Source organism: Miscanthus floridulus, chromosome 3, assembly GCF_019320115.1.
Source record: "Miscanthus floridulus cultivar M001 chromosome 3, ASM1932011v1, whole genome shotgun sequence".
Taxonomy (NCBI): Eukaryota; Viridiplantae; Streptophyta; class Magnoliopsida; order Poales; family Poaceae; genus Miscanthus; species Miscanthus floridulus.
This window is the reverse complement of record NC_089582.1, coordinates 85,147,440-85,160,670: the sequence shown is the minus strand read 5'-3', so window position 1 is coordinate 85,160,670 and position 13,231 is coordinate 85,147,440. Positions and strand designations below refer to the sequence as shown.

Genomic DNA, 13,231 nt, shown 5'->3' with positions numbered 1-13,231 from the left:
TCTAGGGGAGTGCTCACACCCTTGAAAATGTTTGTGAAAATATGCTAACACACATGCACAAAGGTGATACACCTTGTGTTTAGCACTTGGGAGCAAGGGTTCAAAACTTCACCGGCGGAGAGTCCGGTCGGTGACAGCAGTTGGGTGTGGTCTCGGTCAAATGATCGGACGCTGCACTATAAAGGTGACTAGACACACAGGGCCTGCGTCCGGTCGTGTGTGACGTATGGTGACATTGGCGACGCTGGAGTTGGCGCGCGGGCGCAGAGCTGATCGGATGCTGGTTAGCGTTCGGTCGTGCAGCATCGGACGCGTCCGGTCGCAAAACAGAGGCTCGGGGAGCTCTCTGGAAACGACCGGACTCTGGCTGGTCTACGCCCGGTCGTGCAGGAGCGAACGTGTCCGGTCACGGCTGGAACCTTACTGAAAATGACCGGACGCTAGGGTCCTGTGTCCAGTCCTATACTATAGAGCGTCCAGTCACAACTTAAGTGCACTGTTGACCGTTGAGATCGGGCGATCAGCATTTGAAGCAGGGGACATGTGGCAAAAATCTGAGGACCGGACGCTAGGGTCCTGCGTCCGATCGCCTCAATTTTTAGTGGACTAAGGAGCCAACGGCTCAATTTGGTGGGGGCTTCTGTTTAAAGCCCCATGGCTGGCTCAAGCTCACCCTCTTAGCCATTTGCATTGACATAGCAACCTTGTGAGCTTAGCCAAAGCCCTCCCACTCATCTCCATCATTGATTCATCATCTTTGTGAGATTGGGAGTGAATCCAAGTGCATTGCTTGAGTGTTTGCATCTAGAGGCACTTGGTGTTTGTGTTTCGTTGCGGGATTCGCTTGTTACTCTTGGTGGTTGCTGCCACCTAGACGGCTTGGAGCAGCGATGATCATCGAGCGGAAGTTGGTGATTGTCTCCGGCTCCGATCATGGTGCTTGTGAGGGGTTCTTGACCTTTCCCCGACGGAGAACCAAAAGGTACTCTAGTAAATTGCTCATGGCTTGTGTGATCCTCATCTTGTGTTGGTTGTGCGGCACCCTATTGAGGGTTTGGCATGTGATGCCAATTAGTGCGTGAACCTTCAAGTGAGTGTATCGCCACAACGAGGACTAGCTTACCGGCAAGCAAGTGAACCTCGGTAAAAAATCATTGTGTAATCATTTGATTCCGAGGTGATTGGTATTCATTGGTATTCATCATTGTGATTGATTGGTTCATTCCTCGACTTGGCAGTATATCCATCTTGCCCTATCTCTTTACATTACCGCAAACTAGTTATCAAGCTCTTTAGTGTAGCTAGTCGTGAGAGCTTGTTAGTTTGGTTAGTGTGGCTCTTTAGTTAGCCTTTGAGAGCACACTAACTTACTATAGCAACATAGCCATTGTGTGGATAGAGACTTTACAAAATAGAATTGGGTAGGTGGCTTGCAACCCCAAGTATAGTGCTAGCGCAAAATTCGCTTCGCCATCTTATTGACTAATCATTCGTCTTAGTGTTGTTGTAGAAATTTTAATAGGCTATTCACCACCCCCCTCTAGCCATTAGGACCTTTCAACAGACCATGGGCCAAGCTGCTTTTGATGGTTTTTTGCTGCTCAAGTCAGAACCATGCCATAAACAATGCTTTCTAAATTTATCAATTTGTTTGATCACTGTTTTTGGTAGAAGAAAGGTGCACATTGCAAAGGTTGGAAGAGCTGTAAGAACTACATTAGTGAGTTGTAACATGCCTGCATCACTTAGAAAGGATGAAAAAGCCACCAATCTTCTCTCACATTTTGAAACCAAATGCCAGAAATTTGCCACCGAGGGTTTGGCTAAACTTAAAGGAAGGCCTAGATAGGTGAAGGGTAGAGATCCTTTAGAGCAACCCAGAGTATTAGCTAAAATATCAAACTTCTCTTCAGTCACATTAATAGGAACCATAAAGGATTTATCAATGTTTACCTTCAAACCTGTGGATTCTGCAAATTCAGATAACAAATCCTGCAGATGATTTAACTGGGTGACATCCCCTTGCATAAAAATGAGTGTATCATCTGCATACTGTAGAATAGGGAAATCTTCATCACCAAGCAAAGGTATTGGAAGATCGAAAAGTTGATTCCCCCTAGCATTGTTAAGAACTGTCTGTAGCAGATCGGCAGCTAAAACAAAAAGTAATGGTGACAGTGGATCGCCCAGTCTAACTCCCCTCCTACAATGAAAGACTTTTCCAGAAACTCCATTCAAGAGAATAGCAGAAATACCAGATCCAAAAATAAGCCTCATCCAATTCAACCATTTTCCGGGGAAACCTTTATGTTCCATAATTTGTAGCATTAAACTATGCTCTACTTTGTCAAAGGCTTTTTCAAAGTCTAATTTCAGAATAATCAGCTCTTTTTTTTGATTGATGGCACATATGCAAATATTCTAGGGCCCAGGCTAGACAATCTTGTATTGTCCTATGTTTAATGAAACCATATTGATTTTTATGTACCAGAGAAGGTAGAACCATCTGAAGCCTATTTGCTAGTATTTTTGTCATGATTTTAACTGAGGTGTTTAACAAAGAAATGGGCCTATAATTAGAGACTCTCGTGGCATCATCCTTTTTAGGGATCAGAGTGATATAGGAACCATTTATACTTTGCAGGCAAATTTGTTCAGAATAAAAAGCATCACATAAATTATAGAAGTCATCACAAATAATTGACCAACACTTTTTGACAAAATCAATGTTGAAGCCATCAGGTCCAGGTGTTTTGTCCGAAGGCAAGGCTCTGACAACTGCATCAACTTCCTCCTTTCTAAATGGTTCAATCAAAGGAGACAGATCAATTGTGTGATTGAAAAAAGAGCTAAGGTCAAATCTCAGGCCCGTGAAGTTTGTGGTTCCTAACCTCTCTTTGAAGGATTGCCAAATCAATTCAGCTTTGTCACTATGATTTACCAATTCATGCCCTGATCATCAATTAGTTGGGTAACCAAGTTCCTTCTATATTTAACTGTAGCCTGTGCATGAAAAAATTTGGTACTGGCATCCCCTAGGGTGACCCATTTAACTGCCCCTCTTTGTTTCCAATAAGATTTTTGCTGCTGCAAAAGTGAAATAAGTTTTTCTTCTAAAAGAGCTCTGAAATTCCATTCAACAATTGTCAAATCTCTGGTATCTTCAATAAAATTCAGAAAAGAAAGAGTGAGCTTGGCATTCATAATATTCTGCTTTAAGTTGTAGAGGGTCTTCTTCCATTCTTTGAGAATTTTTTTCAGGTTCTTGAACTTGGCTGTAAGTGCTTTAGCAGCATCAATGTACAGGTTGTCAGATTGCCAACCTAAGATAACCTGCTGCATGAAATCCTCGCGTTGCAACCAATAATTTTCAAAACGAAAGATATGACTTTTGGGAATAGTAGTAGAAATTTTGATCAGGCAAGGTACATGATCAGAGGTTTCCATAGTTAGAGTTGAAACCTCAGATATAGGGTAAGAGAGAGTTCAACTTGCTGAGGTAAAAAACCAATCAAGGCGTTCAAGCAAAGGAGGATGTTTCTTATTAGTCCAGGTGAAACGTTTGCCTTTTAAAGGTAACTCCACCAACCCCAAGGCACTAATCGCTGCATTGAACATATACATCTCTGTGAAATCTGCACCCTCTCTATTTCTATCCTCTGGGCTGCGATAAAGATTGAAATCACCGACTACTAACCAGTCAGCCTGATCTGACATTTGAATATTTTTAAACCAAGAAATGAATTCTCTCTTTCCAGGAGTACATGGCGCATAAATGTTGGTTAAAATCCAAGTGGCATTGCTGTGTAAAGAAATAAGCTCAACAGATGTCGCAAAGGAATTCTGGAAAATGAGAGTTCCAGAGAAGGACGAACTTTTCCAAATGATTATAGTTCCCCCAGAGGCTCCATTCGAAGACAGGAATTCAAATCGATCATAAATCGGAGGACAAAAATTACGAATGAAAGAAAGATCAATGGTGGCACGCTTGGTTTCTTGTAAACAGAGCACATCATAATTATTTTCAGTTAAACGATCCCTAATAGCATTCCACTTTTTATCCGAATTTAGTCCACGGATATTCCAACACAAAATATTCCAGACTTTGGTTCCCATGATAACAAATAGACAAAGGATAAACTTTTCTTAGTTAACTAAGAAAGAAAAGCTGAAGAAAGAGCAAGGCTAGTCCTTCTTCTTGGAGGTGCCCTCCCTCGAGCCATTATCTGAAGGCTTGGGCTTCTTGCTCTTGGGCCTGCCCACCGCTCCTTTCTTGGGGGCTTTGGCATTGAGAGCTTCATCAGATAGATTGGAGGCATCCAGCTTGCAAAAAGTTGCTCCAAGATCACGAACTACAGACGTGGAAAGAGTGGGTGGGTTGGTTGAACAGCCTAGACAATTTCGATCTTTGCAAACCTTTGTGTAAATTATGAACTCTTTCACTACGCCTTAGTTCCAAATTTGAAATATGAATTGCCTCACCCCTTTTTTTTCGAACAGCATTCTTGGATTTGCTGAGTGAAGGAGATGGAGTCTTCAAAGTCCTCTGTTCATCCTCAACATTTGGGACTTCAAACACTGGTGTAGGCACCAAGGGAGCAGATGAAGAAGACACAGAAGTGGTTGTGTCTGAAACAGGGGAAAGGGAGACAGAGGATTCAGAGCAAGAGAATTCAGTTATAGACACTGAAGGTTGCGTAGATGGCAGAGAGAAAGAAAAGATATTACCACCACAATGTTGGCTGAGAAGAGTCCATGCTGGGAACTGAAGAAAATCCTTGGCCCACTCATAGGATCCTTGCTTGAGCATCATAAGCATGAAAAAATCCATCCACTGAGTTGGAATTATCACAGTTGGCAAGGAGTGAACACTGAAGCAAAATATTTGGCCCAACACCTGTAGGCCATTGGGCTTGGGCCAGAAGAGGAGAAAGCCTCCTGGAGGACAGGATCAACAGGTGGAGAAAAGATTTCCACAAAGCCCACTTGTACATCATTGTTGAACTTTTGGGTAGGCTGGGCTGGTGCTTGTAGATCATTAAACGCCACTAGATTATCAATTGGCACCTCTTCTACACCAAAAGCTTGCAGATTTTGCAGATTGGGAAAATCTACCACTTTAACATCAGGTGCAAGCAAAGGCTGAGGTGGAATTGCCTCATCTTCTGGAGCATTAGTGTTGTCATGCATGACTAGAACCTCCTCTGGCTGGGCTGGAATGGGCTCATCAACCTGTTCTGGCAAAACTTGCACTAGCTCTTCCACTGGCTCAGGTTCCTGTATTTCAACATCCGGCCCAATAGGAGCAACAGGTGTAGGCTGCAAAGGCACCATTTGTGGAGCAACATCTTGTGCAGCAAGGTTTTGAAGATCATTCTGTGCCTGAACATCCTGCTGAGGCAAAACCGCCCAGCCCACAGCCTGAAGGTGTTCCATATTGGGTTCAAATGGTTCAGCTGGGGGTGGAGGAGGTGGAGGACCATTTCCCGGCTGACCAAATCCATGATACTCAAAGTCATTAGGGTCATAAAGGCCGTTCGGCTGGTCCGCGCTACAGTAAAAACGGATGGTTTTGGATGGATAAATAGTATTATGTGAGAGAGAATAAGCTGGAACAAGCGAGAACATGACCAGCCGAACGGCACGATAATCCCCATCATCTGGTGGGAAATCTTCATCCTGTGGTGCATTTCCCAGAATGGTGGCTTGAAGCACCTCACATTGGACAGACCAAATATCAGAATCGAAGTTGACACCTTCTGTGAAAATAAAAAAAAACCATGGGATCTCCTCAAGGCTAAAAACTCGGACTTTGACAATCGCCCTAGACATGAAGTGATGGTCCTCTTCCCAAAAGAGCAACTGACCGAAAGAAGAAACAGCCTTCTCTACAAGCAGTCTAGTCCAAAGATCCAAGTCTAGCCCCAGCATCATCATCCAGACTTCATGTGTCATGATCGTGTTCCTATGATTCCAGGCCCTGTCATGGGCGACAAAACTAATGAAACCATTACCAAACTGATGCGGGCTTTGTTGAATCAGCAGATCCCGTTCATGTATATAATTGAAACGAACATAAGCTTGACCATATGGGCATGGCTGTATCGTTCTGTAGCTAACTTCTTTCTGGTTACGCAAAAAATCATCAAGAAGCATGTGGATGTCCCAGAAATCAACTGGCCCTTGTGGCATTGGGTGCAGTATAGCAATAGCAAGATCAATATTACGCCGTGGCACATGACCAACCACAACGCGGCGCATAATGGGTCTACCATGGATCATCATACGCTGAGTACCAGGCGGCAAGAACGGGGACGGATCAACAAAACGAAAAGCCATTGCGTTCTGCGAAGAATCGGAAGAAGTTACTGTAGATGTTGGGATTTTCTCTTCCCGAAAAATGTGTCGAGGCGAAGGAATCGGACGAGCAGGGTGAATCGCAGCAAAGTACTCACCAAAGGAGGTGAAATGCCTCAGAAGCAATCTCCGAGGAAGTTGAAGAAGAGTACGCCGGCGATGCAGCTTCGTCGTCGTCGTCGACCAAGAACTCATGCGCCGCTATGCGCCAGGGGTGTTTCCAGGGAATGACGACCGGAGGAGGCGGAACAATGCGGAGTGATTGAGTAAAATATTCCGCAAAGGAAGCAAAGCGTCCTGGGGGAGTAAAGACTTTGGGTGCACCAGTCATAGAGTGAGCCAAACGGCGATCACTGGGGAAGGCCAAGTTACGGCGTCCATGACTCACGGAGGGGGCGTCAAACCAGGCTGGAACCAGCAGTTTCCAAGAGTACGCCCAAAACGGTTACAGGCCAAACATCCAAACTGATTTTTGCTGTTGGGCCTGAGATGATCACGAGCCAGACATCGAGAACAGAAAGGTGGAGAAGGCAACAGGGGTTAGTTGATCTCTATCCACGGTCAATTGGGTCCTTGGATCCGCGCCTTGATCAGGGGCGCCCAACCCTATATGGTTGGTGCCCCCCGTCACACTGCGATATAAAAGAAAGGTGGGGGCTAGCGGCTCAGATCACGAGGTTTACATGAGCTACAGTCGCCCACCGACACAACCCTAATCCGATCTAAGAGATGATGCACAGCCAGTGACGGGAAGCACCGCCACCGGCCAACGCCGCCACTGCACCGCCACCTTTCGACACAGCACCGCCACCGGGTCTTCACCAAGCATCGCGATGGCGAGCCCGTCTTCCTCAAAGCAGGCCGATGGTTTGCACCCCCTTGACCCCTCTCTCTCTCTTACTCTATCTATTAATCATGTACTAGTAGATGTTCTAGGACTCACTGTTTATTCCAAAAGCAAGTAGACACAAGATTTATGGCTAGTGATCCTGTTTTAGGTCTATTAATGGTATCAGACGCCTAACTAAGTGTAGATCTAGCCTATCGGAAAAGAAAACCGAGTAGCAGCATTTAGAAGGATGCGATAGATTCGTTTAGGGATCTAAATAGAGGGTTCATCGAACCCTAAACCCAATTTGGTTGAGGAAAAAAGTAAGAGAAGGGTCTCGGTTTTGAAAAGCAACTCAAACCCTAACCCTAACCCGCGCAAACCGCTTGGGGAAGATGAACAGTAAGGAAACCCTAACCCTAATCTCGATCCTAACCCCATCGCCAACCCTAAATCGGATAGATCCGAGAAGAAAAGAAAGAAAAATCCAATCAGAGAAGAAAAGGGGAAGAGGCTTACTTCACCGCTGCACGTTGAGCGGGCGTGTGCTCTGGCCAAGGGCGCTTCGACCAGGCCGCTCGACGGCAGCGCGCTCACCCGCTGGGGAGCGCGTGTCGGCGAGGGGGCCAGCGACGGCTCCATCATCGCCTCGCCTCACTCGGTGTCGTCGTGGGGCTGAGAGAGAGAAGGTCGAGAAGAGGCCAGTTAGATCTAGGGTTTCAGGAGCTCTTCACCGCAACGCGTGTGGGGATCAAGGCACCGCAGCCCAGACCGCTCGACGGCGGTGCACTCACCCACTGGGGAGAGCGCACGCCGGCGATGGGACCGGCAACGGCGCCATCACCGCTCGCTTTCGCTCGGCTGCTGCTGCTCGCTGCACTGAGGAGAAGAGAGGGGCGCGGTGAAGAGAGAGAAAGGGAGGCAGTCGAATGAGTTAGGATTTGGGAACGCGGCCGGCCGAGGGGGTTTTGATCTCCCAAAATCGACGTCTGGCCGTTGGATCTGGATGGACGGCTAAGAGCGCCTCGGGCCAGATTGAGCCCAGGTAGGCGAGAGCTTTCCCGGCCCAGGCCCAGGTTGTGGCCTAGGCGCGAGGGAGGCGCCGCGAGCGCGTGTGCGCGGGCCGCCGCTGCTGTCGAGCCGCGTACTATCGCTGTTGGGCCGCTTACTGTGGCTGCAGGCCAGGCCAGAATGAACAGTAAATAACGTTTGAAGTTTATTTAATTTTCAGAAGCAGATTTGAATGAATTTTGAAGCTTTAAAATTTCTGGTAAAATTACACCAACGTGTTACTTTTTTCTAGAAAGTAGATATGAATAAGAAAATTCTTCTAAAAAGTAGATAATTATTATTTATTCATGTTTCTGCTGCAATGTTAAAGTTTATAATCTTCTAATTAAATTCAAACAAATGGGAGAATTTAATTTCAAGAGTAGTCAATTTTAATCAGTAAATTATATTATTGTTATTTTTCTGACCAACATTGATAATAGCAATATTATATTGTTTAATCATAAGTTGTCCATGCATTAATTCTATTTCTGCCCAATGATGATGTAGAATTAGTGTATAAGAATATTGTATGTTTTAATTTTGACCAACATTAAATTAAAGCATACAATTATAATGTCTTATTTTCTCACTATCTCTGACGGTGTTTTTCAGGACTCAACCCAAGGGTATTCATCTCGCACATACCACCTCTAGAAGGGGGCAATTACAGAGTATGGCGAGAGAAGTATGAGCTCGCACTTGCGCTGTCCGAGAATGACTTAGCGCTAACCTCCCCGTGTCCTACTAAGCCAGTGGACCCGGTGAGGGAAGAAAACGAGTCTGATGCTGATTTCACTGTTCGGCAGCGAGATCATGCAGAAGTGCGGATGAAGTATGATCTCGAACGCAAGAAACGGGACATAGCAAACCACAAGTGCTTGATGGTGGCTAAGTCCATAATTTCTGATGCTATAAGGGGGTTTATCCCAGACTGTGATACCGCCACTGAGTACCTAATGAAGGTGGAGAGTCAGTTCGTTGGCTCTTCAAAGGCTTATGCTAGTACATTGATCAAGAAATTGTTCAATGAAAAATATACTGGTGGCGGTATTAGAGAGCACATATTGAAGATGAGCAACATGACTTCGAAGCTGAAGCCAATGGATTTGGGGCTCAAGGATGAGTTCCTGATTTATTTGGTTTTTGATTCCTTGCCAAAGAAATATGAAACCTTTGTTGTTAACTACAACATGCAGCCCGACAAGTGGAACATAGAGAAGCTCATCGCAATGTGTGTTCAAGAAGAGAAAAGGCTGAAGTCCTTATAGGGTGACTCTGCTAACCTTGTGAAGGACAAGAAAAAGAACTTCAATAAAAATGCCAAACCTCAAGGGAAAGCCCCTTAGACTGAGCATCATCAGAAGAACAACAATGCTCAAGTTGAGAAGGATCAGTGCAAATGGTGCAAGAAGTATGGACACTACTAGAGGGATCGTCCAGACTTCTTGAAGAGCCTGCTGAAGAGAGGTGAGGATTTTATTACATTCATACATGAATTCTTGTATTTAAGTTATGCAAAATCTACTTGGTGGATTGATTTAGGTGCAACTATTCATGTTGCAAATTCATTACGGGGATTCCGTACAAGGAGGACCCTGCAAAGAGGAGAAAGAAGAATTAAAGTAGCAGATGGAGTTGAAGCCATTGGAGATCTTTCTCTAGAATTAGTTGATGGTTTTCTACTTAAGCTTTTAGATCTTCTATTTGTACCCTCTTTGCGAAGAAACTTAATAAGTGTTTCACGTTTAGATGACGATGGATATGATTGCCATTTTGGTAATGGCAAATGTCAGATTGTTTATAATAATAAATGTGTTGGTCTTGCCTTCTGACAAGACAAGCTTTATTTATTATCATTTTCTGAGAATGTGAATGATGTAAGTACTGAGAATGAGAATGCTTCCTCGTCTATGAATGCAACAAATAAGCGGAAGAGAGTGCATGATGTATCTTCAAAATTATGGCACTATCGTTTAGGTCATATTTCGAGGGGGAGAATAGAGCGATTGATTAAGAAATCAATTCTTCCGCCTTTAGAATTTTTAGATTTAGAACAATGCATAGATTGCATAAAAGGAAAGTATGTTAAGAAAATAAAGAAAGATGCCAAACGAAGCACATGAATTTTAGAAATAGTTCACATAGACATCTGTGGTCCTTTTCTTATGAAGAGTGTGGATGGTTATGATTCATTTATAACATTCACATATGACTATTCTCATTTTGGCTATATTTATCCAATTAAAGAAAGATTGGAAGCATTGGATAAATTTAAGATATTTAAGGCTGAAGTAGAAAATCAGCACAACTTAAAGATTAAGGTAGTAAGGTCCGACAATTGGGGAGAGTACTATGGTCGACACACACCATATGGCCAAGTTCCTGGACCTTTTGCAAGGTTCTTACAGAAAAATGGTATAGTAGCCCAGTATTCTACACCGGGCGAGCCTCAGCAGAATGGAGTAGCTGAAAGACGTAATCGTACCTTAATGGATATGGTGAGAAGCATGATAAGTTACTCTACCTTACCGATAAGTTTATGGATGGAGGTGTTAAAATCCGCCTTTCATATACTTAATCAAGTGCCAAGTAAGTCGGTGCCCAAAACACCGTATGAGTTGTGGATAGGAAAGGAACCCTCACTAAACTATTTACGTGTGTGGGGTTGTCCAGCTAAGGCAAAAGTATTTAACCCAAACATAGGGAAGCTAGACTCCAAGATAGTCAGCTGCCATTTCATTGGCTATCCAGAAAAGTTAAAAGGTTATCGCTTCTATTATCCTGACAGATAAACGAAGTTTGTAGAAATAAGACATGTTGTCTTCTTGGAGGATTATATGATCAGGGGGAGCATGGTAGCGTGAGAAATTAGTTTTGAAGAGAAGCGGGTATACGTGCCCACTCCTATGGTTCAGGAACCATTCTTCACGCTATCTATTGTTGTTGTACCAATGGTGCAAGATACTGTAGTAACAACACCTGTTGTTAGTTCTCCTACGGCAACAATGAATGAACATGAGGAACCTATCCTTTAGGATCCCCAAGAACCTGTTGTCACACATGAGGGAGAGCAACAACAACCTCATGTAGAACAAGCGTCATCTAACAAGGCCCCTAGAAGGTCTCAAAGAGTCAGGAGATCAACCATTCCTGATGATTATGAAGTTTATGAATGTAAGGAATTTCAAATGGAGGGTGATCCCACCTCATTTGAAGAAGCCATAAGAAGCGCTCACTCATCCAAGTGGCTTGAAGCCATGGAAGATGAAATGAAATCAAATCAATCAAAACCAATGGAGTTTGGAACTTAGAAATAATTCCTAAAGGAGCCAAGACAGTAGGCTGTAAATGGGTCTACAAAACTAAACATGACTCCAAAGAGAATATAGAAAGGTTTAAAGCGCAACTTGTGGAGAAAGGTTTCACGCAAAGAGAAGGCATAGATTACAATGAGACATTTTCTCCAGTCTCGTGTAAGGATTCTTTTAGAATCATAATGACGCTTGTAGCACATCATGACTTAGAATTACATCAGATGGATATAAAGACGGTGTTCCTAAATGGGGATTTGGAGGAAAACATTTACATGGCACAACCAAAAGGTTTTGTTGTGGAAGGAAAAGAACATATGGGATGCCGCCTAAAGAAATCCATTTACGCATTAAAACAAGCTTCAAGACAGTGGTATTTGAAGTTTGATAGTACAATAAGAAAGTTTGGGTTTCAAGAAAATATAGAGGACAATTGTGTTTATGCAAAGTTCAAGAATGGGAAATACATTTTCCTAGTCTTGTATGTGGATGACATCTTGCTCGCTAGCAGTGATGTTAATCTACTACTAGAAACAAAGAAGTTCTTGTCCTCAAAGTTTGATATGAAGGATCTCGGTGAAGCTTCGTTCGTCCTATGAATAGAGATTCATCGAGATAGAAAAAATGGGGTTTTAGGATTATCACAAAAGGCATACTTAGAAAAGGTTCTAAAGAAATACAGTATGCAAAATTGTAAGTCATCACCTACTCCCATAGTCAAGGGTGACAGATATGGGGAATTTCAATGTCCTAGGAACCAATATGAGATCGATCAAATGAAAGCGGTTCCATATAATTCAGATGTCGGAAGTTTACAGTATGCTTCGCCCTGACTTAGCGTTTGTTACTGGGTTGCTTGGCAGATATCAGAGTAATCTAGGAATAGAACACTAGAAATTAGTAAAGAAAGTTTTGTGTTACCTGCAAGGTATGAAGGGTCTCATGCTAACATACAGAAGATCTCATTCCCTGCACATAAAGGGGTATACAGATTCTGATTATGCAGGAGATAAAAGAAAGTCCACATCAGGATACATATTCACTCTTGCAGGAGGAGCTATATTGTGGAAAAGCTCAAAGCAAACCATTGCTATATCGTCCACATTGTATGCCGAGTTTGTAGCATGTTATGAGGCCACAGGGTAGGTGAATTGGCTAAAAAAATTCATGCCCGGGTTGAAAGTGGTAGACGACATACATAAACCACTCAAGTTATACTGCGATAATAATCCAGCAGTATGTTATGCTCACAACAATAAGTCAAGAGGTGCTGCCAAACACATTAACATAAAGTATTATGTTGTGAAAGACAAAGTCCAGGATCATATAATTAGTCTTTAGCATATAAGAACAGAAAAGATGCTCACGGATCCGCTTACAAAAGGCTTACCACCCAGCGTGTTCAGAGAATACTTAGCCAGCATGGGTTTAAGGGAAAGCCTATGATTCCTGGATAATAAGGGCCTAGTTGAGAATTTGTTTCAAAACAGATAGGTGCATTGTAGATGTTTAATCTAATGGCAACTGACCATGACGATGAGGCACGCTCTATGCACTGATCTGTGATGGAATGGGAACAAGATAAAGTAAGTAAGTTCAGTTTAAGTCATAAGGTGAGATCAAGGGGGAGAATGTTATCTGATCTCTATCCAATTGGCCCAACAGCCAATTGGGTCCTTGG

At 43.5% G+C, this 13,231-nt stretch overlaps 1 protein-coding gene across 1 annotated transcript; it reads left to right on the top strand.

Moving 5' to 3' along the window:
- The first annotated feature begins 7,190 nt into the window (after positions 1–7,190).
- On the top strand, positions 7,191–9,507 carry LOC136543964 (uncharacterized). The gene is made up of 2 exons (XM_066536270.1): positions 7,191–7,224; positions 8,852–9,507. Exons 1-2 carry the CDS (start codon positions 7,191–7,193, stop codon positions 9,505–9,507), a joined length of 690 nt encoding a protein of 229 aa, XP_066392367.1.
- The last annotated feature ends 3,724 nt before the right edge of the window (positions 9,508–13,231 follow it).

What these genes read in the sequence shown, in the direction of transcription:
- LOC136543964 (XM_066536270.1), top strand. Translation starts at nt 7,191, where the DNA reads ATGGCGAGCCCGTCTTCCTCAAAGCAGGCCGATG. An exon ending in TTCCTCAAAGCAGGCCGATG is followed by an intron (nt 7,225 to 8,851) that starts GTTTGCACCCCC and finishes GGTGTTTTTCAG; the next exon opens with GACTCAACCCAAGGGTATTC.